Raw genomic sequence first — 23,845 nt, forward strand, 5'->3', positions numbered from 1 at the left:
TCAATGGCCTTCGGCATAAACAAGCATACAATCATGAGGTGTTGTGTCAGCTCTAGTCTACATTAAAATCATACTTAAATTGAAGCCCAGGACTTAAATTTCTGAAGGAATAAGCCCCTTTCTAAATTCAGGGCTCCGAGGTGTCCTGCTTGTTTTCAAACTCTTAACAAGAGGGTCGGGATAGGGCGTGTGCTTCAGGAGGTATCTTGTAAGCAAAGGCCATAGATGTTCCTTCTCGAGTGGTCTTGAGATTGATCGTTCAGGGGCCACATTTTGAAAACACACCGTAAGGGACAAAAGCCATCTCCTATAGCTTCTCTTTTGGTAGAACCCGAGCTACCTACTAGAAAAAAGGATAGGATGCTCCTTTATCACACCGTAAAACCTAGACAGCTCGGGAATCTTTGACGTGGGTTCCTGAGGCGCCAAGCTGCCCGACAGTCGCCCACGCTCCGGGTCAGCTGACGCCGGCTCCACCTGCGCCCGGTGTCGCACGCTCGTCCCGGGTTTCCGCCTCTCCACCTGTCCACACCGAAGCTCCGAGACGATCGGCCACACTCGCTCGGCGGCAGCACCGGGGACCACGCTCGCCTTCGGAGGTCCCCGGCCGGAAGTGCGCTCTACTCCCGCCCCCGGCGGCGGATCCGGAAGTGGGGGTCGGCAGCGGCGCGCCGCCCTCCGCGGGGCCCCCGGGGCACGATGCTTCGCGGCGCGCGCAGCCACCTCCCGGCCTCGGTAGCGCCCGCCGCGGTCCTGGCTGCGGCGCTGCTCTCGTCGTTCGCGCGCTGCTCTCTCCCGGGGCGCGGCGACCCGGTGGCTTCGGTGCTCAGCCCCTACTTCGGCACGAAGACGCGCTACGAAGATGCCAACCCCTGGCTGCTGGTCGATCCGGTGGCGCCGCGGCGGGACCCGGAGCTGCTGGCGGGGACCTGCACCCCGGTGCAGCTGGTCGCCCTCATCCGTCACGGCACCCGCTACCCTACGACCAAGCAGATCCGCAAGCTGAAGCAGCTGCAGGGGCTGCTGCAGACCCGCGAGTCCCGGGATGGCGGGAGCCAAGTGGCCGCCGCGCTGGCCGAGTGGCCGCTGTGGTACGGTGACTGGATGGACGGGCAGCTGGTGGAGAAGGGGCGGCAGGACATGCGACAGCTGGCCCTGCGTCTGGCAGCCCTCTTCCCAGACCTCTTTAGCCGGGAGAACTACGAGCGCCTGCGGCTGATCACCAGCTCCAAGCACCGCTGTGTGGACAGCAGCGCCGCCTTCCTTCAAGGGTTGTGGCAGCATTACCACCCAGGACTGCCACCTCCCGACGTCTCAGGTGACTGCGCGCTCCTCCTTTCCTAGACTACGGACCCCCTGACCCAGCCTCCGCTCGTGTCCCTTTTTGTCACCTCCCTTTCCCGCTTGCGTTCTCAGGGCACAGAATGTGGACTTGGCTGTCTCTGTTGTTTTAGTAATACGCTTGTTCATTCACTCATCAGATGTGAATTCCTAGCATATTCTGTTGGGGACGCTGGAGACCCAGCAAGAAGGAAGGGGAAAGAAAGTATTGCTTCCAGTTTTACATTCCCCATTCCCAAAAATCGCGCTATCCCTCCAAGTGCCAACCTAGCTTCTTTTCCCTTTCTGGCAAGTAGTTTAACACCTGGGCGCACTTAATAATATAAATGTAGAACTTTCTTCCTCCCAAACTGCTTGTGAGAATTTGGAGTTTTATTTTGTTGTTTTGTTTTTCGAGACAGGGTTTCTCAACCCTGGTTGTCTTGGACTCACTTTGTAGACAATGCTGGCTTCACAGAGATCCACCTGCCTCTGCCTCCTGAGTGCTGGGGGTCACAGGACTTTTGGCTCCCCCCCCCCATCTTTTCCTGTGTTTCGACATTTACAAGGTGTTTTTAGGAAGCCGCTCCTCAAAGCCACTTTATGCCTTACTTCGGGTTAGGGGACCCTGTTTCACTCTTGTGTTTGCTGTAGTTTCCCTCGTTGTAGCTGTGGTCCGTCGTCACAAGCATTACCTCACCTACTTATTCCATCATTATACGGCTTCGAGATTTCAGGGCACACGAAGTGGAATCCTCGTTTCACAGGTGAAGAAGGCAAGAGTGTGCCCCCTTCACCACCCTTACATAGTGGTGAACTAGTCAGGCCCAGTACCCAGATTTGTGGCTTTTCTAGAGTGGTGAGTTTTCCTTCGGAAAATGTTTTAGCTGTTGCAGCCAACGGTAACGCTCTTCGTGTGCCGAGCATCCTGTACATTGAACACTTACCACTGCTTTATGATGTTGCTAATTGTGTCCCCCGCCAATCTCACGGATAAGAAATGAAGCAAAAGGTACCAAATAATTTGCAGATTTTCATACAGCTAGACAAGGACCTAGGGAATCTTACATAGGGCTTGCTCTCAACCACCATGCATACGATTTCCCTGTACGATAACTTGAAGAAAATAGCGTGGGGGTGGGGGGTGAATAAGTGTTAGCAACTGCTTATGAACTGAAGCGAGGACATTAGCCTCAAACAACTCAACAACTGAGAAGACTCAAAACAACTCAGAAAAATCCAGTTTCCTATTTCTTCCCTAATACTTAAAAACCTCTTCTAGAGATTTCCACATTGTTGTATGTGGTATTACTAATTTGAATAACTCACCTGGCTGATGTATGTATGTTTATTTGTTGAGTGTGCTTTTTAATTATGACTACTTTTTTTCCCCATTCGATTGAGTGAACATCTTCCTAAATCCATTCGAATGAACTTGAGTGTCAAAACTAGAACATTTAAGTAGCACAGCAGGGCTGCAGAGATGGCTCAGCAGGTTCAGGGGCTTGTAGCCAAGCCTGACACCCTGTGTTGGATCCCTGGGTGTATGTTGTGAAAGGGAGAACTGAGTCCTGCTAGTTGCACACTAAATGAATACCAGTAAATCTTTTAAAAGCACAATGTAAACTGTGTAAATATATATTGGACCTCCTAGGCTAATTTCCGTCTCAGATTGTATTGTGAAGATTGGCTTTGCCAGAGATCAGAGCAGCTCAGGGTAAAGCTATCTCTCATTTTTTCAGTCACAGAGTAACTCCCTTGTCATCTGAGATGGGTGGCTTGCCTATTATGTACATGGGCTTTTTTTTTTTTTTTTTTTTTTGAGAAAGGCCATAGAATCAGATTTTTAGGTTTTTGTAGAAATGAACATGATTTGATAATGACAGTTTTTGGGGACCATATAAGAAGATGACAGAATTCTCTTATTCGGGATGTTTCTATAAGAACTATAATCCACTTGACAATTGAGTAGACAGATTTACCACCACTTGGGGGAATATATTTACATATATATTTGTATTTTTGCACATATATCCAGCATAATGTGGTCTAGCTTGGTTTTCCATGTTCAGACACAGAAACAAAAGTGTTCTTTTCCTCCTGGAAGAATGACAATGGCGATGATTGTAATATACTTGGGAAAAGGCCCCAACAGTTGAAGCATGGTAATGAATGCTTTTCCAATTAGCATTTGTTGTCAACCTGTGGAAGTAATGTAACTTAGTAAATGCTAACCGGAAGCGGTCTGAGAGATTCGGCAGGTGAGCCTACCAGAGGCACGCCTCTGGCTTCCGAGATGAAACCGCAGACCCGAAACATTAATATTGGTTTGCTGGGTTTTGTAGTTTATGTCAAAACAGAATATTTTGTAAAGTAAGGCAGCTTGGGAAAGTTAGCCGAGAAAAGGAAACACTCTTCTTGGAGTTTTGCTCAGCAAGGAGAACTGTTGAATTCTCCTCCTGAAATCTGGAAAGTGCTGGTTCTCCTTTGCTTCCTCTGGTGGCCGTGCTGGAGGGAAGCGGTACTCAGTAACCGGTTTGCATTTTCATGCTGCCCTGCTACTCTTGTTGCAAGAAAATATTTACTTTATGTAAAGTATTTCCTTGTATAGCATTGCTTTAAGTCATTTATTTTCAGTCTACTTTTTAAAAGTCTTTTCTAGCATATTTGCTCGTGCATTATAATTGTTATAAATGAAGAAGCTGGGCTGGGGATGTAGCTTAGTGGGTAGAGTTGGCCTAGCATACAAAGGCCCTGAGTTTGAGCCCCAATTTCCAAAAAAAAAAAAAAAAAAAAAAAGAAAGAAAGAAAAAGAAAAAAAATGCATGGAGCAAAACATGATTCTCTTTGGGGCTGGGGGGAGATGACGGTACGGTTAAGAGAGACTATTGCTCTTACAGAGGACGCAAGTTCAAGGCCCAGTACCCCTATCAGGCAGCTCACATCCACCTAACTCCAGGCCTCCTGGCCACTGTACCATGCTCTTGATCAATGCTTGTTTTGGTTTTGGTTTTTTCTCCCAGACACAGCTTAATTGTCTGTTAAATGTTTCCTTTTTACACTTTAAATTTTCAGTAACTTGAAATTGTAATTTATGCCAGTGACTTACATATGTATGCTCTTTTCACTTCAGATATGGAGTGTGACCCTCCAAGAATTAATGATAAACTAATGAGGTTCTTCGATCATTGTGAGAAGTTCTTAACTGACGTGGAAAGAAACGCGACGGCTCTTTATCATGTAGAAGCTTTCAAAACTGGACCAGAAATGCAGAAGGTCTTAAAGAAAGTTGCAGCTACTCTGCAAGTGCCAGTGAACAGTTTAAATGCAGGTAATATATATGTTAGATTTCCCTTAAATTCTGTTTAAGTAGTTCAGAGGTGTTAAATGTAAAACAAACAAGCAAAAAAATAGTTACTCTTCTTAAAGGTCCATAGTTAAACTTATGTTAACTAAATAGTATGTCTTGGGTCAGGAAAATGATATACCAGGCACTTATTTTTATTGTCATCTTTTTAAAATCTTTTATAAATTATTATGCAGGGTTCTCAAATGTAGATTTTTTTTTTTTTAACGAGAGCCTCATTTCTAAGTATTACTTATAATGTAAAAGTTGCCTTTTCTGAATTATCTCTTGGTAAAATAATGCAAGTAAAAAATTGTATACACCCTTTAGTTTTGGGAAACTTTAGGACTGCATGTAGTAAGTGAAAAGTCAAGTGGGGTTTGTAGCTTTGTCTGTAGAGAGTCTGAGGACGTGAGGGTTCTCTCTTGAACTGCTGTAGTGGAGTGCTTGCCTGGAGCTTGTCATCTGTAGGGGACGCTTTGGAGAGTGGAAGCAGGTAGCCATAAGAGAAAACATGGTCACCTAGCAATGGAAAATCAAGATGATGAAGTCTTTTCTTATTTTCTAGAACTTTAGAATTTATTATGGGTATCGGTAAATACTAGTAGGTAGAGGAGCTATGTCTCCTATTGTGGATTAGTTTCCAAAAGATTAGAAGAACCCATTGGAGGGAGGGAAAGGTTGAAATCTCCCGGGCCTGGCTTGGTGATGTCTCTTTTGTTTGTTTTGTCATTTGTTTTCTGGATATAGGATACACCACTTCCTAGTCTGAGAGCTAGGACTGAGACTTCAAACGAGCCATGTCATGTCATGATGCGCAGTATCAACAAGCCACACCGATTTATTAGGTGCTGGGGACATTTTCAATGGCTTTTATGTCTATTCCAAGAGAGATACATATTTTTAAAGATTTATTTATTTATTTATTTAATGTATATGAGTACACTGTAGCTGTCTTCAGACACACCAGAAGAGGGCATCAGATCCCATTACAGATGGCTGTGAGCCACCATGTGGTTGTTGTGGATTGAACTCAGGACCTCTGGAAAAGCACTCAGTGCTCTTAACAACTAAGCCATCTCTCCCGCTCCCTTTTAAAAGATTTTTATGTGTGTTTGCGTGTGTGTGTGTGTGTGTGTGTGTGTGTGTGTGTGTGCGCGTGCGCGCGTGCATGTATAACTGCATGTGTTGCCTGGTGCCTATGGAGGCCAGAGGAGGAGGTCAGATCCTCTGGAACTGGTTACAGAGCATTGTGAGCTGCTATGTGGGTGCTAGTAGAACTTGGGACTTCTGTAAGAGCAGCCAGGGTTTTTAATTGCTGATCCATCTTTCTAACCCCAAAGTGTATTTTTTGTTGTTGTTGTTAAATATTTACCTCAGAAATTCTTTAAACTGAACTGATATGGAATACATATAATATCAATTAATTAATGTTGGTCCCATTTTCCTTTGAGGAAGAAAAAACAAACAGTAAAATGAGCTAGAATAATGGTGGCAGCCCCTGCAGTTCGCACCTCACCTCTGCTCTCCATCATTGTTACCCACTTGTTTACCAGAGAACACAGTGCTTGACTGGTGTTGACCAAGGCCTCCTTTTGAAGCCCAAGTACTCGATCACCTATCCCTTCTTTTAGTACCCATTTGTGCCTAAGTAAAGCAGCTAGCAGTGTGCCAATCCCTGGCTCCTTATTCTGCAACCTGCTGGGATTTCTTGGGCAGCTAAGATTGAAAGGCGACCACCCGCTCCCTCCTTGCTGGTTTGAGGTTGTCCTGTCCTGTGCTCTGCTTGGAGTCGGCATCTTCTTCCCGCCCTTTCACTCTCTTCTGTTTCCATCTTCCATGGGATCTCTGGTTATGTACTTAATAGTTACAGTGTGAACTACTGTGTACTTTTAAAAACTGATAATAAATATGCTTTGTCGTTATTAATGTTCAGGTTGAGGACTAAACAAGACCTTGGCTCTCATTTTCTCCCTCTAAAGTTATCAATACCAAGTTCTGTTTAATAAGCCATTGGGCTAACCCTCTGTTGGGCTTCCTAGGCAGCCTGCAGTTAGCAACCAACGAGTTCTAAAAACTAAAACAGTTTCCATTTCCAGAGGGCTCCGTGGTCTCATTGGATTGAAGCGTCTCCCAAACAGCCCCCTCTAGTGGTGCAGCTGTCCGTTGGCATTGTACAGGCCAGGCTTTGATCCTCTGTAGTCTCTTCTCCAGAAACTCCATTTTTCAGCTGTGCATTTAACTATGCACGTAACATTTTATGGGTCTATAGCCTTTAAAAAACCAAAGAAACTAGTAACTCACACATTTTACCTGTTCTCTTCCCCAGACTTAATTCAGGTAGCTTTTTTCACCTGTTCATTTGACCTGGCAATTAAAGGTGTCCATTCTCCCTGGTGTGATGTGTTTGACGTAGATGATGCAAGGGTAAGTATTTTGTTTGTTTGTATTTTTTTTCCTCATGGTTTTTGGTCATTATTTGAATTTTTTTCTTGTTATTACTTAAAGCAGCTTTTTAGAAAATCGGTAGGATTAGGGGATACAAACTGCCTGGGACTAACTCCTGATATCCCTAAGTAAGGAGAATAAATGCTTAAGAGGGTAAATTATTGGGTTCATAGAACTCAGAAAAGTGGTAATTTGATTTCTAAGTGGTGCCCCTCGTCTCAATTAAAAACTGTCTGCTTGGAGGGGTTGCAGGCTAATCTAAAGCTGAGTGAGCTGCAGAGAGAACCATTTCCCACAGACCTGCTTCACCCTGAGTAGTTTTCCTGAGAAGCCGGTTCTGACTGAGATGCTGCCTGCTCGCACCTGCTGGTGGCCGTGGTTCACTTCAGTTTTCATGTTCCTTGTTTTCGCCTGATTATGGACTTCTAAGGAATTTAGAAAGACCTCTGATCTTAAGGGACTAAATTCTGTGTGATTCACGAGTGCTGGAATGTAGAAAGGGAGGTGTAGCGAAGTGTTTTGGATTCTCCAGGTTTATAGACTTCTGGACCTTAGTTACCTTTATACACATGTAAAATGCCAGGGTTTCATATGGGAATCAAGAATTGCTTCCAAATTCTAAAGAAATATACTCCTTGCCAAGTAGAGCAGGGTTTGAAGCCCATGAGGTGCTTTATTTTGTTTCATAACGGCGTGGATGACCAGTAACATGTCAAAGGTCACGCCATGGTTCTTGTACGAGTGTAGGAGGGGCTCACAGGAGAGTTGAAGAGTGAAGGATCTCAGTGAGTGACTACTCCAGGGTGCTGAGTGCCGGGGTACACGTTTCTTCCCCTCTGTGCTGAGTCAGTGCTGGGCGATGTACTTCCCAGCCCCCAGTAACCTCTTGTACTGGGCTTAGGACTCAGTACTTAGAAACTTCCCGGCTTTCCTGCCTTTAATGTGCCCTATTTTGGATGAACATAGGATTTGTCTTTGGAACCTTTTATTTCATTTGCAGGAGTGTTTTTGTGGAGATAGAACCTAGGGCCGTTATTTTCAGGTGCCCTCCCCTCATTCCAATTAAAAACCTGCTTCTGGGAGGTTCGTTGAGGCCATATAAAGCCGGTTACCTCAGAATGTTTTCCCAGAGACCTGAGTCTATGGGTTTGGCTATGACATCTACATAGATGTCACCAACCTTGCTCCCCTTCCTTCTGCCCTCTTCTGTTCCTCCTCCCCTCTGCTCTCAGCCCACCCCAGCCGGGTTCTCCGTTCTGTGTCTGAGCGAAAGCTACATAGATGTCACTAACCTTGCTCCCCTTCCTCTGCCCTCCTCTGTCCTCCCCTCTGCTCTCAGCCCACCCCAGCCGGGTTCTCCGTTCTGTCTGAGCGAAAGCTACATAGATGTCACTAACCTTGCTCCCCTTCCCCTGCCCTCCTCTGTCCCCGTCCCCTCTGCTCTCGGCCCACCCCAGCCGGGTTCTCCGTTCTGTGTCTGAGAGAAAGCGTGAGGTACTGGTCTTCTTTTCCGTTTCCCACTTTCATTTCCGGACCTGTGCTCCCTTTAGACGTCTGTCTTCTCCCTCATTCCCCCTTTGGCTGGACACTTTTAAAATGAAAAGAACACCATTAGTAATGTTACCAGTGTAAGTACAGCGACGTCTCTGATCACTGTTCACATGTCAGAACACCGCCTCTCCTCCCTCCTCCTCCTGCAGGGTCCGGGGATGATCAGAAGGAGATCACTTTCAATATTATATAAATGATAATTTTTGAAAAAAGAGAAATGTCATTTAACTTGTTTGCCAAGGTTGCCATAGTTGTGGAAATGTTTGGGATGTGATTCAGTTGGCTGGCTGCTTCCTTCCTGTTCTGAGTGGCTCTGCCCATGTATCTCCTGGTAATGACAGACCACACCTACTTCCAGAGCACACCACTTTCCTTGAGGTGGTCATAACCTGCCCCTGCTGACCCTGCCCGTCACCCACGTGTGCATCCCTCTACCACCCTTATTAACTCCCTTGTCTTTCAGACATTTTATTCTTGCTTTGTATATATCTTTTCCCTTCCAGCAGGTGATTTAATACATGGCAAAACTTGACGCCACATCTGTCAAACACCTCAGGGTGCCCCTGGAACTTTTGATGTTAAAGACATCTCTTTTTAGAATTATGTATCTCTTTATTCCTATGAGTCCTCCCTCTTATTTGTTCCAAAAATTTTCAAACAGATAGAAGCATTAAGAATGATAGAGTGAGGGCTGGTGAGATGGCTCAGTGGGTAAGAGCACCCGACTGCTCTTCCGAAGGTCCTGAGTTCAAATCCCAGCAACCACATGGTGGCTCACAACCATCCGTAACAAGATCTGACGCCCTCTTCTGGAGTGTCTGAAGACAGCTACAGTGTACTTACTACATATAATAAATAAATAAATCTTTAAAAAAAAAAAAAAAAGAATGATAGAGTGAACACTTGTGCATCCAAACAAGACCATTTTCCTCCATGACCATGGATAGATGACCATTTATATCATGTTTTCAGGCATCACAGTATATATCATAATCACACCATAGAACGAACACCCCAACACACAATTTTTACAGGCATCTTAATAAAGCCCTCTGTATCTGGTGTCCTTAAATTCAGAGTCTCTTCAAGGATCTCTGATCCATTTGGTGGTGTGTAGAGCTCCTTCCCCCTGGAAAAAGGACTCCAGCTTTCTTCCATCTGCTGTGCACTGGCATCCCGTAGGAATCTAGGCTTTTTGTTTTTGTTTTTGTTTTTTGTTTTTCTGCAGAATATATTGGATAACCTAAATTTTTACTTAACATAAGTTCAGATTAAACATTTTTGACTAGAATTCTACTTGAAATCCTTCTAAATGTATCCCATCATAAAGAATTATGTCAGTTTGTCACATCCTTGATATGTTTGATCACTTGATGAGAATGTTGCCTGCCAGGTTTCTGTATTGTGGGTTATCCCTTTTGCTTTGTGTAATCAAAGAACTTATGTAAGCAACCATGAGTTAACAATTTGAAATATATGTTTAAATAAATTAAGAGTTTCCTTTATACATAAAAGGAAGTTAGTTAAATATGTCTTGCAGCTACACGAGGCCCAGTGATTAAGAGCACTTACAGTGCTTACAGAGGACTCAGATTCGCCCACACTGTGTGGCTCGAAGCCTTCTTTAACCCTGGGAGAGCTAATGCTTCGTCCGGTCTCCAAAGGCACCATTCAAGAACACACACATGCACATACTTTTCTTAATTTAAAAAAATTTATATAACTGTGACTTTTTAAGGTTTTTTTTTTTTAGTGATTTGATTAAAAATAATTTTATCTGTTATACTTAGAACTTACACTGTGAAGTAGGTTTATATGGTGAAGTATTTACAGATGAAATAAAATTGTACCAGGGATTTACTTGAGAATAATTCATTGGTAACTAGAGCATAGTTGAAACATGATTGACTAAATGATTCTTGTTGAAGTTGGATGATGGGTACACATGAATTATTATATTACTGTAGCATATTTTTGTGTTTGAGATGTTTGAAAGTTAAAGATGGTGGCTTGGTGAGATGACTCAGCTAGTAAAGGTGCTTGATGCCCAACCTGACAATCTGAGCTGAAGTTGTCCTTTGACCTCTGCTCTTGACATGCACCTGCATGTTTTTATTCCTGATGCCATTGTGTTATCTCTGAGTAGATTAACATATTTTTACCTAGTTCCCTTTATTTTGAACTCTGTCCATTGTATCTTCTTTCCCCCTTTTGCTGACTCTGAGGTGGTTTGTTTGGGATCCAGTACACTGGTCTAACTCTGCTCCTAAACTTTGACTAGCACCAAGATTCTCTAGGAGCTCTTGTCTTAAAATCCTTAAAAATTTACATTGACTGAATATAAGTCAGAAGAAATGGGACAGAGCCGATGGCCTTCGTTTCCCAGTAGCCCTGGTCCGATGTTTTGGTGCCACAGGTGTTGCCGGTGCAGGACGGTGGAGGCAGTCCTCAGATGCCTGGGCGGCAGTTGTAGGCCGTGAATGCTAAGCTCGGGCTGCTTGCTCGCTGATGGAATTAGTGCAAATTTTCTGAGAATTACTATTAATCAGGACTTGGTTGCATTTCTGGAACTGTATTAGAATCACTTCTGAAATGTTTCTGTTTAGGTTCTGGAATACTTAAACGATCTGAAGCAGTACTGGAAACGAAGCTATGGCTACACCATTAACAGCCGGTCCAGCTGCAACCTGTTCCAGGACATTTTTCTGCACCTGGACAAAGCAGTGGAGCAGAAGCAAAGGTAAAGGCGTCTTTAAACGTGGAGTACATTTGGAGCTTACTGTTTGTAAGCTTCTGGAAAATACCGTACAACGCATGATTTTTTTTAAAACTATTTTTATAAAACCTTGCTATTACCCAATCAATATATTAGTTTTGTTGAAGTCACACTGCGTATTGTTTCCTGACGATGGTGTTTCCCTCACATTCATTCCCTTTGTAACAATCACTCTGCGGCTGCATGTTCTCTGTAGTGCAGGGGACCTTGCCGTGAGTGTGCACCGGCCTTTATCCGCTTCCTTTCACAGTGGCCCGTGACTTCTTTCTGGTTTCTGTTGTAAAATGGCTTCTGCTATGAATATGCAAAATGTTTTTATTTTAAAAGGGAATCTCTTGTTTGAGAAGAAGAAGCTCCTGTTAGCATTCCTACTTTTGAACTCACTTTTACAGTAGGAGTGGGGGTGGGTGGGGTAGGGGGATATAGTCCGGGGTAGAGTGCATGTATGAGGTCTCCAGCACCAAAACCAAGCAGACAGAAATTAAAGCTTCCTGATAGAAATGTTTGGTGGAACCTCAGCCCTGTTTCATTTGACAGACGTTGACCAAAATGGGGTGGAAAAAGCTGGGAATGGTCAGTTTCACTGCGGTTTGCACTGAGTTTTGTCCATACAGCACTCATTTGTAAAATGTTCCTGGGTTTAACAGGTTAGAGGAGAAAAAAAAAAAAAAAAAAAAAAACTAATAAAACAAAATCCCCAATTAGATTAATTTGGTTTCTGCTACCAGTAACAGTTTTTAAATTATATATGTTTATTTATTTATTGTGTGGATGCCAAGGGACAACTTACTTGCAGGACTTGATTTTTCTCTTCTACTCTATGGGTTCCAGCTATGAAACTTAGCTTATCAGCTAAGCCGGTCTCCTGGTTCACCCAGAAGCTTCTGGGGGGCAGGGATTTCAAATAAAGATAATACTTAGTTAACTCTTTCCTGTTTGATTTTTCTGAGTGGCTTCCAGCTCTTACACTTTACGACATAACAGACCTTTCCCATTTGATCATTGTTCATGTGCTCAGTGTTGAGTCTAAGGGATGATAAATTTATAATTGTGTCAAGAGACTCTTAACTTTATCAGTTATGTTTTAAAATGAATGAGAATTTCTGTATACTGAAAAATCAGGTTGGTATGAGGAGATTCCAGATAACCCCAGCCCCAGAACTGACCCAGCTACTGGTTGAGTAGAAATCTTTTTTTTTTCCTTCCCTTTTTTTCTCTTTTTTATTATGTAGCTCTGGCTACACTGGAACTACGTAGAGCAGGCTGGCCTTGAACTCACAGTTCCTGCCTCCCAAGTGGCTGGGATTAAAGGCGTACACCATCACACTTGGCTATGGATGAGTGGAAATCTTATCAAATCTCACAAGTTTTCTTGTAGGAATTGAGAAGTTAGTTCTAAACTTACACAGAAATATAAAGGATCTATAGAAATGAAAATAATTCTGGAAAAGAACAGGAAATATGGATTTGTCATACTTGTATGAGAACTTACAGGGAGCCGTGTGATAGTGTGCACCTGGAGTCCTAGCACTTTGGAGGCTAGGGCAGAGTTATGAGTTTGAGGGACATCCTGGGTTACATAACACAACCCTGCCTCAAAAGCAAGCAGATAGCCTCAGACATAATAGAGTCCTAGTCAGATAGATAGAGGGATACAGTAACATTGTAAAATAAACCCATATATAGTAGGCCCTCCGTACCCATGGGTTTGCCTCTTTGATATTTGTTTAACTACAAATCTAAATTCACATGGGTCCTGAATATGTAGACATTTTTACTTGTCAGTATTCTCTGAATAATGCTAAATAGTAACCTTTCTATCGCTATTAGAAATAATCTGGGGATCATGGAAAATGCATAGCAGGATAAATATAAGTCCTATGTAAATTCAACATCATTTTATATGTGAGTTTCCCTGGAGAGTCGCAGAACCAATTCCCCATGAATACTGAAGAATAGCTATGTATGTTAAATTGGTTTTCAACAAAAGATGCCAAGGCAATATGATGAAGAGGATGCCGTTGGTAACAGATGATGCTGGGACACTTGGGTATCCATGCTAAAAATGACATACTTAGACCTTTCATATTCCAAATAAAAAGGAAGTACAGATCTTATTGTACAATTTAAAACTATAAATCTTCTGAAAGAGAAAATAATAGAAATGACCTAATTATAAGAGATTAAACTCATTCATAACCTTGGATTAAGTGAGGCTTTCTTAAATGTAGTACCCAAAACATGATCCATTATAAAAATTCATTAAATAGATTTATTAAATTTTAAACTATTCTTCTCAAAAGGTACTATTTGGGAAATAAAAAATATTTGTAAAACTTATATACATATAGTAATTTGAACCCAGAATGTACTGAGAATTGCATTTACTTAATAAGAAAATGTGCCCTCACTTTAAGGTATAAAAGAGGACTTACAGGTATAGTGGTAGAATATGTACTTAAAAAGTATATAAGTCCAGTCATTGGTTGAATACCTGTGTCCTTCCTCTCCCTCCCCCCAAAAAAGTACAAAAGATTTACACAGATTTCATTAAAGAAGATACATGGATGGCATATGAGAAAATGTTCACAGTAATCTTCTATCATCTGTCATCGTGGATATCAGTGTCTCAGTGAAATGCCACTTAGCAGCCATAAGCTGGGGAAAATGGAAGGATCACCCTCACTCATGGCTGACTGGAATGTAAAATTGGAGAGCCTCCTTGGAGGACGTTGGCCGTTCCTGACATTAAACATCTGCGTGAAGAAGCAAATCCATCCAGTGTGGCCACACAGTAGTGATGGAGATCTCCTGATGGTTTCTTATGCCTTGGGTAGTTCAGATTTGGTAATTTTTTTTTTTTTAAGGTTGTGTAATTCTTCCTTTTAACATTAGATGGCAGTATTGAAACCATTGTGCCACGACACCCTTGTACAGGGGTGCAATAAATGTGTAATGGTTTGTCAATTGCAAATTAAAGCAGGGCAACTTGGTCTCTTAAAGTTCTGAGGAATTTACTCAGATTTTAGGTTGTTTTTTAAAGTCAGGGCTGTGGGGTGTAACTCAGAGGCTGTGATCTTTTTAGTGCTGGTTATTTAAAGATGATAGACTAAATCATGGGAGAGCTTATATAAGCAAGTTGGCTGTTCCCTAAGTTCAGATTCATATGTCTAACTGCTTTTTTGGATGAACAAGTTTTCATTGTTATCCTGTGTGGGTTTAAGACATTTTAATATACTACTCTGTCTTGAGTAACTAATGCAGTGCCTTGTATAGTCGGTGCTATGCATGTGTATGACGGAGTATGTGGTATAGACCTGGGTTATCTCCAGTACTGTTTACCTTCGTGCCTCCCAGACAGCTCAGCGCAAGGCCACTGTCATTCTGGACTCCATCCTCCTCACTTTCTGTATCTACTCATTGCCTTGTGGGCTCTGTGTGTGTTTGTGTATGTGTGTACATGCATGTGTCTCACAGCATGTGTGCAGAATTCAGAGGATAGCTTGAGGGAGTCCATTCTCTCCTACTATGTAGATTCTAGGGGTCAAACTCAGGTGGTGAGACTCGGAGGCATTTGAGCCATCTCTTCAGTTGTATTAAATTTCAGTTTACATTTTCTTTATCCTTATTGCTACCACCTCAATTTAGGAAATACCTATTTTCTAAAGATTATAATTAGTTTGCATGTATATGTGATAATAGCTGTATGAGTATGTATGTGTGAGTGTGTGTATCTGCATGCTCAGATGTATGCACGTGTGTGTGTGTGTGTGTGTGTGTGTGTGTGTGTGTGTGTATGTGTGTGTGTGCAGGTCGGACACCAGTGTTGATCCTCTTCCTCTACTTTTGGGACCCTCTTGTGTTCCTGCCCCAGCTCTGGAGTTACAGCCACCTGCCACCACGCACAGCTTCTTATGTGGGTGCTGGTGGTCTAAGCAGCACTCACTGACTGATGCATCTCCTCAGCTCCCACCCAGGTCTTAGAAACTACCTTCAAGGCTTCCCCTGAGTTTGTTTGGTCTTATTAACGCCACATCAATGTGGTCATCTTCCTAAGGGACCGTTCTGATCATGTGACTGGATTGTTGGTGTTTGCTTAATCTCCTTACTGTATTAATCATTTAGTAATTTTATTATATTTGCACAATAATTTCCTTGTTGCGTGTGTTTTTAAACTAACTTTGTGCATTTTAATAATTCCAGTGACACCATAGTGATTCCTGCCATTCTTTACTTTGTTCTGGTTCTGTAGTTGTTATTTTAGAAGTTCCATAACTGAGGGGCTGGAGAGATGGCTCAGTGGTTAAAAGCATTGACTGCTCTTCCAGAGGTCCTGAGTTCAATTCCCAGCAACCACATGGTGGTTCACAACCATCTGTAATGGGGTCTAATGGGATCCAATGCCCTCTTCTGGTGTGTCTGAAGTCAACCACAGTATATTACTCGTATAAATAAAATAAATGAGAGAGAGAGAGAGAGAGAGAAAGAAAGAAAGAAAGAAAGAAAGAAAGAAAGAAAGAAAGAAAGAAAGAAAGAAAGAAAGAAAGAAAGAAAAAGAAAGAAGTTCCATAACCTTCAAATGCCCTGCTCAATAGAATCGGCTGGCTTATTAAGAAGCATGTTCTCTGTCATATAATGATTCTAGCAAAATCTACCATTATGCCACTGTTAATGATTCTAGCAAAATCTGAATAAATGTCTGAGAACCTCTAGGAATGTTACTACCAGTTAAAGCAGTGGCTCTCACCCTTCCTAACGCTGTGACCCTTTACTTTTTTATTGTGTATTAAAGATTTCTTTTATTGTTTCATTTATTTACATTCTGAATGTTGTCCCCCTTCCCTGTCCCCACCTTCAAGAGTTCTTCATCTCATGGCTTTCTCCCCTTTGCCTCTGAGGGAGGACCCCATCCCCCTAACCACCTTCCTCATCCACCGACCCACTGAATCCTTTAATACTGTTTCTCATGTTGTGGTGACCCCCAACTATAAAATTATTTTTTTGATACTTTATAGCTGTAATTTTGCTACTGTTTTAAATTGTAATGTAAATATCTGTGTTTTCTGATGTTCTTAGGCGACCCCTGTGAAAGGTTGAGAACCACTGAGTCACTAGGAAAGACTCAGCTCATTTCAGTTCAACAGGTCCTTGTGGCACAGCAGTGACCTGGGCATAATGGTAGATGTTGGCAATGCTGTCAAAAGTGACCAAGAAGAAAGTTCTGATTGTTCACACCCTAGTAAAGATAATAATTAAAATGATTGAGACAAAAGTCTATGGATGGTTAGAATACTGTGACTAATTAGAAAAGTGAATAATTCAAGGTCGGGTAACTAGAAAAAGCTAACTGGCCTTCAGTGAAGTGAGTATAGTATGGTAGGATTTCTCTTGATTTTAGAACCATATTCAGTGTTTCTCAACCAACTTAAAACATAGGGGGGAAGTTGAGTACCATAAGGCATTGTGTGCAGATATACCCGAGTTTGTACACACTTGCCTTTTACCAGTGTCTCACAACAAGTGCATGCCCAATCAGTCACTTCTTGGTTTGATGGTTTGACTTGGATAATATAGTGAAATAAATCATACTAGGTCATGGGTACCTTTCCTAGGCCAGAGAAAAACAAGCGCACTTAACATGTGTTCTAGATGTTAATTTAAAATGCTCACTTTTTTGTTGTTGTTTTGTTTTGATTATTTGTGTTGATGTAACGTTCAGGTACCTCTCTCCTCAGAACACTGGCAAGTAAACCATACCCACAGAGCCACTGGTAAGAACTGAACAGGTCTTGCCGGGCAGTGGTGGCTCATGCCTGTAATCCCAGAACTTGGGAGGCAGAGGCAGGCAGATTTCTGAGTTCGAGGCCAATCTGGTCTACAGAGTGAGTTCCAGGACAGCCAGGACTGCACAGAGAAACCCTGTCTCAGAAAAACAAAAAACAAACAAACAAAACAAACAAACAAAAAATAACTGGACAGGTCTCATAAGTATAGAGCAGTCCTCATGTTATTTTTGAGTACTAAGGGTGTTCACTTGCATGCAGTAGAGATGATGCAAAGATGCATACCTTCAAATTGTCTGCAAGAACCCATGTTCCAGATGGGAGGACATTCATAGAACAGCATCTGTATGTAAAAGCCAAAATGCTCAGGGAGGTGGATTGGGATAATGAGGTCACATGCAGTCTTCACGGGAAGAGATGTCTGTGGGTAATCAAAGACCAAGGAGGTGTTCTTACCGAGCTTGAGAGTGTCAGCTCCTCGTGTCGTCTTACAGCTGTGTTGAATTACAGTTAACGTGAAGTCATCTCAGCATAGTTAAGTAGTACGACTAGCTGAATCTCACCTGTGTGCCTAAGTCATTAGCACTCAGTCTCTTTTTAAGATTTATTTGTGTGTGTGTGTGTGTGTGTGTGTGTGTGTGTTCCTGCACATGGCAGAAGAGGGTGTCAGATCCCTTGAAGCTGGAGTTATATGCATTTGTGAGCTACTCAGCATGGGTGTAGGGAACAGAACCCAGATCCTCTGAGAGAGCAAGGAGCTGAACTGTTGAGCCGTCTCCTGGGCCTCCTCTTTGTCTTTTGCTGATACTTCCTAAGCTGGTTTGTCTGACCAGGAGACCTCTCTTCCCTGTGCCTCTGAGCTTTCAGCAGCTTGGCTTGTTGGCCTTGCAAGCTTTGCCAATGCCTTCCTCCTGGATTCACATGTGTGGTTCCATGTGTGGCATAGTAGCTGACGTTGAGAGCAGCCCCTCTAGACTCCAGAGCTCCCTGCCCCACAGTGTCTCTTCTACGATGTGCTCCATGAGTTCCCGACAGTGTTCCCTCCCTGGACTTCACGTCAGGGCTGCCATGGCCTCTGCCCTCCGCCCTCCACACAGCCTACAGTCAGCCTGGGCAGGTGCTGGGGTCAGCCTGTTTGCCTTCTCTCTTACTCTGTTGTCTGACTGGAAACTACTGTTTCATAGAATTCTAGCTTCCTAATGCTAGTAGGGAGTACAGTAGAGCTTTATCCCTGTTCTTGTATCTTGTGAGCTTAATTTCTACATATTTTTACTTAAAAAGCACATTTGTGTCATTTTCGTTCCAGGCTTACATTGCCAAATGTGTACTTCTCCAGAGATTTACTGAAGTCAAATGTAGGAGACTTGTAAACAAATTTTACTTTTTATAATTTTCTTCTTAAAGCGTCTCATTGCTCTTGCAGTTCCAACCATTTGTTTGTGCTCTTACGTAAGTGTGCACGTTGTGAAGCTTGTCCGAAGTGCCATCTGATAATCCTAGATCACGTTTGAAAACATAATTTGTGTAACACCAGTTGCGTGTGAAACATAAATTAAGAGCTTAGAAAGATCTAGCTGAATATGCTTAAGGGAAAACATGCAATTATTAGGTCTTTTTACTGAGCATTTTGAATTACTTAAGGCATTTACCTACTTTGAACATATACATAGTCTCATTTCTTGGTGTAATTTTAGACTTCAGATTAAATTTGGTTTGGGTTGAAGACAATAAAATCTTCTCATTTATTTATATAATTAAAACAAAGATGTACTTTGCAAAACCACCTTCTCCCTGGTAACAGTAGGCAATTCACTTGATACACCGGACTTCTTATTTCTCAAGGTGACTTAGGGACTAAGGAGGCGGTTCAGTGTGTAAAGTCGTCACTGTGTGAGCCATGAAGGTCTGAATTTGAATCCCCAGCACCCATGCAAAACCAGGATATGACAGCACACTTCTGTAAGCCCCACACTGGGACTCAGAGAAAGGCAGAGTCCAGGGCTCACTGGCCAGCTGCATAGCCCAGCGCTCAGCTGCTGATTCAGGAGAGAGCCCACGTCAGAAATGAGGTAGAGCGTGAGACTCCACTGCCGCTGAAGGACTGTAGTCAGCTAGTGCGTGCTGGGAGCGGGGGTGGGGGCATTCTTCAGTGGTGTGGCCTTCGGATGCTGCCTGTACCCACGCTCACACAAGCAAGCTTAGTACATTTCACACACGTGCGTGATCTCTCTTCAGCATATGTATCCTATCGCCCTTCCTGGTTCTGTCCCCTTCCCACTGAACCCCTTCTTTCCAACAAGCCCTTCTTATGTTATTTGCGTGTATGTGTGTAAGAGGGTGTGGGAGGGGGGAGAAGGAGGAAGACTGGGGGGAGGGAGGGAGAGATTGAGGACACAGGCACATTGACTCCCACTCGCCTCACTTCGTTCAGACTTGGCTCTGGAGTGCGGTCTCAGCAAAGGGGGACCGTGAACTCCAGGCACACTCTCTGCGGTTCTTGGGGTAGAGTCAAGGCAGAAGCTGGGCAGTTGGCGCTTTCGTGAGCTGCTTGGTTGGGCCTGCATGAACGTGGACTGGAGCAAACCGATTTAGGAGTTGGCTTAGGACTTGATGGAACTATTCAGTTTTAGAGCTTGGAACAATGGCAACATGTTCCTAGAAATGAACTCTAATTGCTTCCTTATAGGAGTTACTGATTTCTCCTTTCTCTTTCTTCCTGATTGGCTGTGAAGTGAACAGCTCTACTCAGCCAGGTTCCTCCTGCTACACAGTGTTCTGTCCAATTGCCTCATCAGGAGAGTAAATGAGACTGAACCCTCTGAACACAAGCCAGAATAAATATCCCCCTTTAAAAAGTCAGAGCCTGTATCAAAACTGTGAGCATACTTTGAATGACTTCTGATAAAGATTAGATCATATACTCTTGTATATTCGGAAGTATTTGGAATGGTGATTATAATATAAGCTGATCAAAAAAATTCAAAATAGTAAACTCAGAGGGTCACAAAAAATAAAGCAAACAAAAAGACAAAAGCAAGAAGAGAAAATGTTGGGAAGAAGAAAGGTTTAGAGGCAGTGAGAGAAGACTAGGGGGTGACAATGGCAAGCATACAATGTGTACACAAGAAACCCCACAACTCACGGAGCTGCCCATAATTGAAGGTCCTTACCCCATCCCCCAACACACACACACACTTTTGTTGTTCCAGTGTAATTTAGAAGAGAAAGTGATATTTTTTAAATCCATTCCCCCCAAACAGAAATTTGAGTAAGTCTTATGAAAGGGCAGGCAGGTGTAAGCATGAACAGATGTTTAAGGATTATATTAACCCTTCGGAGGAGACGTTTCCCTTTTGACATACATGTTTCCATAGATGCCATTGAACAAAGCTATATCTGATATTTTACCAATAGATTTGAACAACAAAGTAGAAGTCAGTTTCCATACTGCTGCTGCATCTTGTTTATAAGTGAAGAAGAACATTCTGGTATTCTTAGTTATAAACGGACCCTTGACTTTGAACTTAATGATTTTAAAATAACTGAATTATTGTCTAAGGTGATTTTAGTCATATCACAGAACCAATTCAGATGCTTTTCTTACACTTTTGGAGCCTCTAGAAGAAAGCTGTTCTTGCCAGGCAGTGATGGTGCACGCCTTTAACCCCAGCACTTGGAAGGCAGAGGCAGGCAGATTTCTGAGTTCAAGGCCAGCCTGGTCTACAGAGTGAGTTCCAGGACAGTCAGGGTTATACAGAGAAGCCCGTCTCGAAGAACCGAGAGAGAGAGAGAGAGAGAGAGAGAGAGAGAGAGAGAGAGAGAGAGAGAGAGAGAGAGAGAGAGAGAGAGAGAGAGAGAGAGAGAGAGAAAGAGAGAGAGAGAGAAAGAGAACACGCTGTTCTTTAGGAAAGCCTTGACAAGTCGAGGTTGCTTTGTCCTCTGGTTATTTCTCTAATTACTGATTTTACTTAAATGCCCAATGATAACTAAGTTGAATTCAGGCTATAGGAAACAAAATAATGAAGAAAAGCATATGTTTGAGACTTAAGCAGTTTATGTTCTGAGCTGTTACTAATGAAAGTACCATGTAACACAGTCTGTCATGGTCTCAGACTCCTAGCAACCCAAGTACCCAAGCAGCTAACTTGGAAGGAGTTAGATCCAACCAGACTGCATAGAGAACTCTCCCTGACCTTAATTTAATGCTCTTCCAGTTACAGCCTAATTGAAAGTAGGCTCAGTCTGCCTTCTTACCCTTAAAACCTCAACATAGTTATCTATTGAACTCTTTCTGTGTTGTATTTGAAATGAAAAAAAAAAAAAATCAAGAATGAGGTTAGTGTGCATGTGCATGCGTCTCTCTCTCTCTCTATCTATCTATCTATCTTTCTGTGTGCGCGTGCGCGGGTGTGTTTTGGATATACAAGGCACTGCCTGCCTGCATTCCCAGAACCAGGGAAGTAGAGGCAAAAGCATCAAATATTAGACAGCAGCCTGGGTAAATGGTGAATCCCAGGAGATATCAGCTATGTGGTGATGACCCAATCTCTAAAGTCAAAGCAAGGAAAGATCTGGAAATATAGGGAGTGGTAGGATGCTTGCCCCATGCATACAAAGCCCTGGGTTTAACCACGAACACAAGGGAGAAACAAGAAATTTTAACAGTTTTCTTTTTTTTTTTTTTTTTTTTTCTTACTGTATACCACTTCTGACTAAAACTCTTAGGTAGATGGCCCTTGCCTTTTATATATCCTTGGATGAATTTATGCCAAGTAAGAACTTACATCATTGTCTTACTCCCTGTGGTTTGATATGGACATGCCTTTAAAATTGGTGAATTCAGATTCCTAGAGTAGAAGCCTTGTGACAGCACTGACACACTGAGCAGTCTTGCAGAACTCTCAGATGGAATACTGTTCTGTTCCCAGATGAAAGCTGGCTTGAGATTATTTTAAATCAGCAGTGGTTTGGAAGTAAATGAGTGTCTGATATCCTAAATGACTTGTTCTACTCTATACAAGAATTTTCTTACACAGGAGAAAGTTATGTTTTTTTTTCCAGATCACTTATTTTAGATGATCCTTTGTTTTGGCTCTGATCGTATCTATCAAACTTAGCCACGGGACTTTTACTTTACGTCTGGTGCTTTGGGATATCTGGTGATTTTTAAAATATGCTGCTCAGTCAAGTGACTGCACTATTTGTTATGGTGTTTATCTTCGGTATGGTATTTATACTTATATTTTAGAATGTGAACCAACCTGAATGGCCTCTTGGACTCTAAACCCTTACGCCACTAATGAGTATGACCTCTGACCCCTGCTGCTGGGGCCACCCCAGGTCTTACGGCCTGTGACATTGGCTTGCTGCTCCGTGCCTCGTGCTGACTTCTTGCTGTGGGCAGAGGAAGTGGCTTCTCTTCCTTTGGCATGACTTGCTGAGTGTGCTCTTACACTCTCAGTGTTCAGCTGTGGGGACCCACCTTCCACTGTCCTCACTTCAGCAGATGCTCACGTTCATGAGAGCTTTGACCCAAATGAGCTTGCATCCAGAGTCAGAATAGCAAGCCACACATTTACTTTGAATAATTTTCAGGAATAGTCTACCTGAAGGAAACTAATCTTCTAAAACATTTGACTTTATGGCCTATGTGGTAGTCCATGCCTTTCTTTAATCCTAGCACTCAGAAGGCAGGGGTTGGGGGTGGGGGGTAGGCAGATGAGTTTGAGGCTGGACTGGTCTACATAGTGAATTTAGGCCAGCCAGAGCTACTCAGTGAGACAGTCTCAAAAATGAAAAAGAGAACTAAATAAGACTTAGGGTAATCATTTTCTAGAGGTTGGCTATTTTCCTTGAACTCCCCTTGTAAGCTTAATGGATGGTATTTTTTAGTGAGTTTATCTGGCTGTGCTGACAACAGCCACCAAGGTGGCCGTGTCCCCTTCATCTCTACGTGTGGGCTCCTGCATTCACAGTGTGAGCCAGCTGCTGCACTTGGCTGAGCTAACGGGGCAGAGAGCAGTGTGTGCATGGGACTCTCCAGACACTGCCTCTTAGCAAGTCCCTCCTGAGATGGGGGACTTTCTCAACAGTCATATGCTACGAGCCAGAAATACATTTCCTTGTTGTTATCTTACCTGCTTTTCTCTACACCCCACCCCACATGAGAAGAGAAGTGAACGTGGTGCCGAGCCCTTGGCATGGAGTGACACTTCTGCCACGCCTAACCGATCAGCCAGTGAGGCTTTGAAAAGGCTGTTCCTTACTGCTTCTTGCAGATTTTAGTGTGGCCATTTTTTTTAAAGAACCTTTTATTTTAGCATTAGCAGCATCACCATGTTCTCTTTTTCTTAGTTATGAGAATATCTGCTTCTAGCTGGATGCTTTGAGCTGCAGTGAGAGCAGAGCACACACACACAATCATGCTCATTCCTCCCTTTTAACATTATTTCATAAACTTAAAACATCTTTACTGCAGTCTATATAAACTATGAAATAGTTATTACTCCCTACAGGCACCTTTGAATTAGCAAAGTCATGTTCTGCTATTGAGGAGTCTCATTTAGTCTTTACTTTTAGCTATAATCATAGTTTTTCCTTTTTTTTTTTTTTTTTTTTTTT

The 23,845-nt window shown here is 42.8% G+C and overlaps 1 protein-coding gene across 1 annotated transcript in view; it reads left to right on the top strand.

The window, feature by feature from the left end:
• The first annotated feature begins 503 nt into the window (after window positions 1–503).
• Window positions 504–23,845, top strand: part of Minpp1 (multiple inositol-polyphosphate phosphatase 1) — a 28,718-nt gene continuing 5,376 nt past the window's right edge. The window contains exons 1-4 of the mRNA XM_021201359.2: window positions 504–1,318; window positions 4,454–4,651; window positions 6,996–7,093; window positions 11,272–11,405. Coding sequence (XP_021057018.1) covers window positions 700–1,318; window positions 4,454–4,651; window positions 6,996–7,093; window positions 11,272–11,405 — 1,049 coding nt within the window. The 5' untranslated portion in view covers window positions 504–699. The remainder of the gene's footprint in view (window positions 1,319–4,453; window positions 4,652–6,995; window positions 7,094–11,271; window positions 11,406–23,845) is intronic.

This window comes from Mus pahari, chromosome 1, assembly GCF_900095145.1.
Source record: "Mus pahari chromosome 1, PAHARI_EIJ_v1.1, whole genome shotgun sequence".
Classification (NCBI taxonomy): Eukaryota; Metazoa; Chordata; class Mammalia; order Rodentia; family Muridae; genus Mus; species Mus pahari.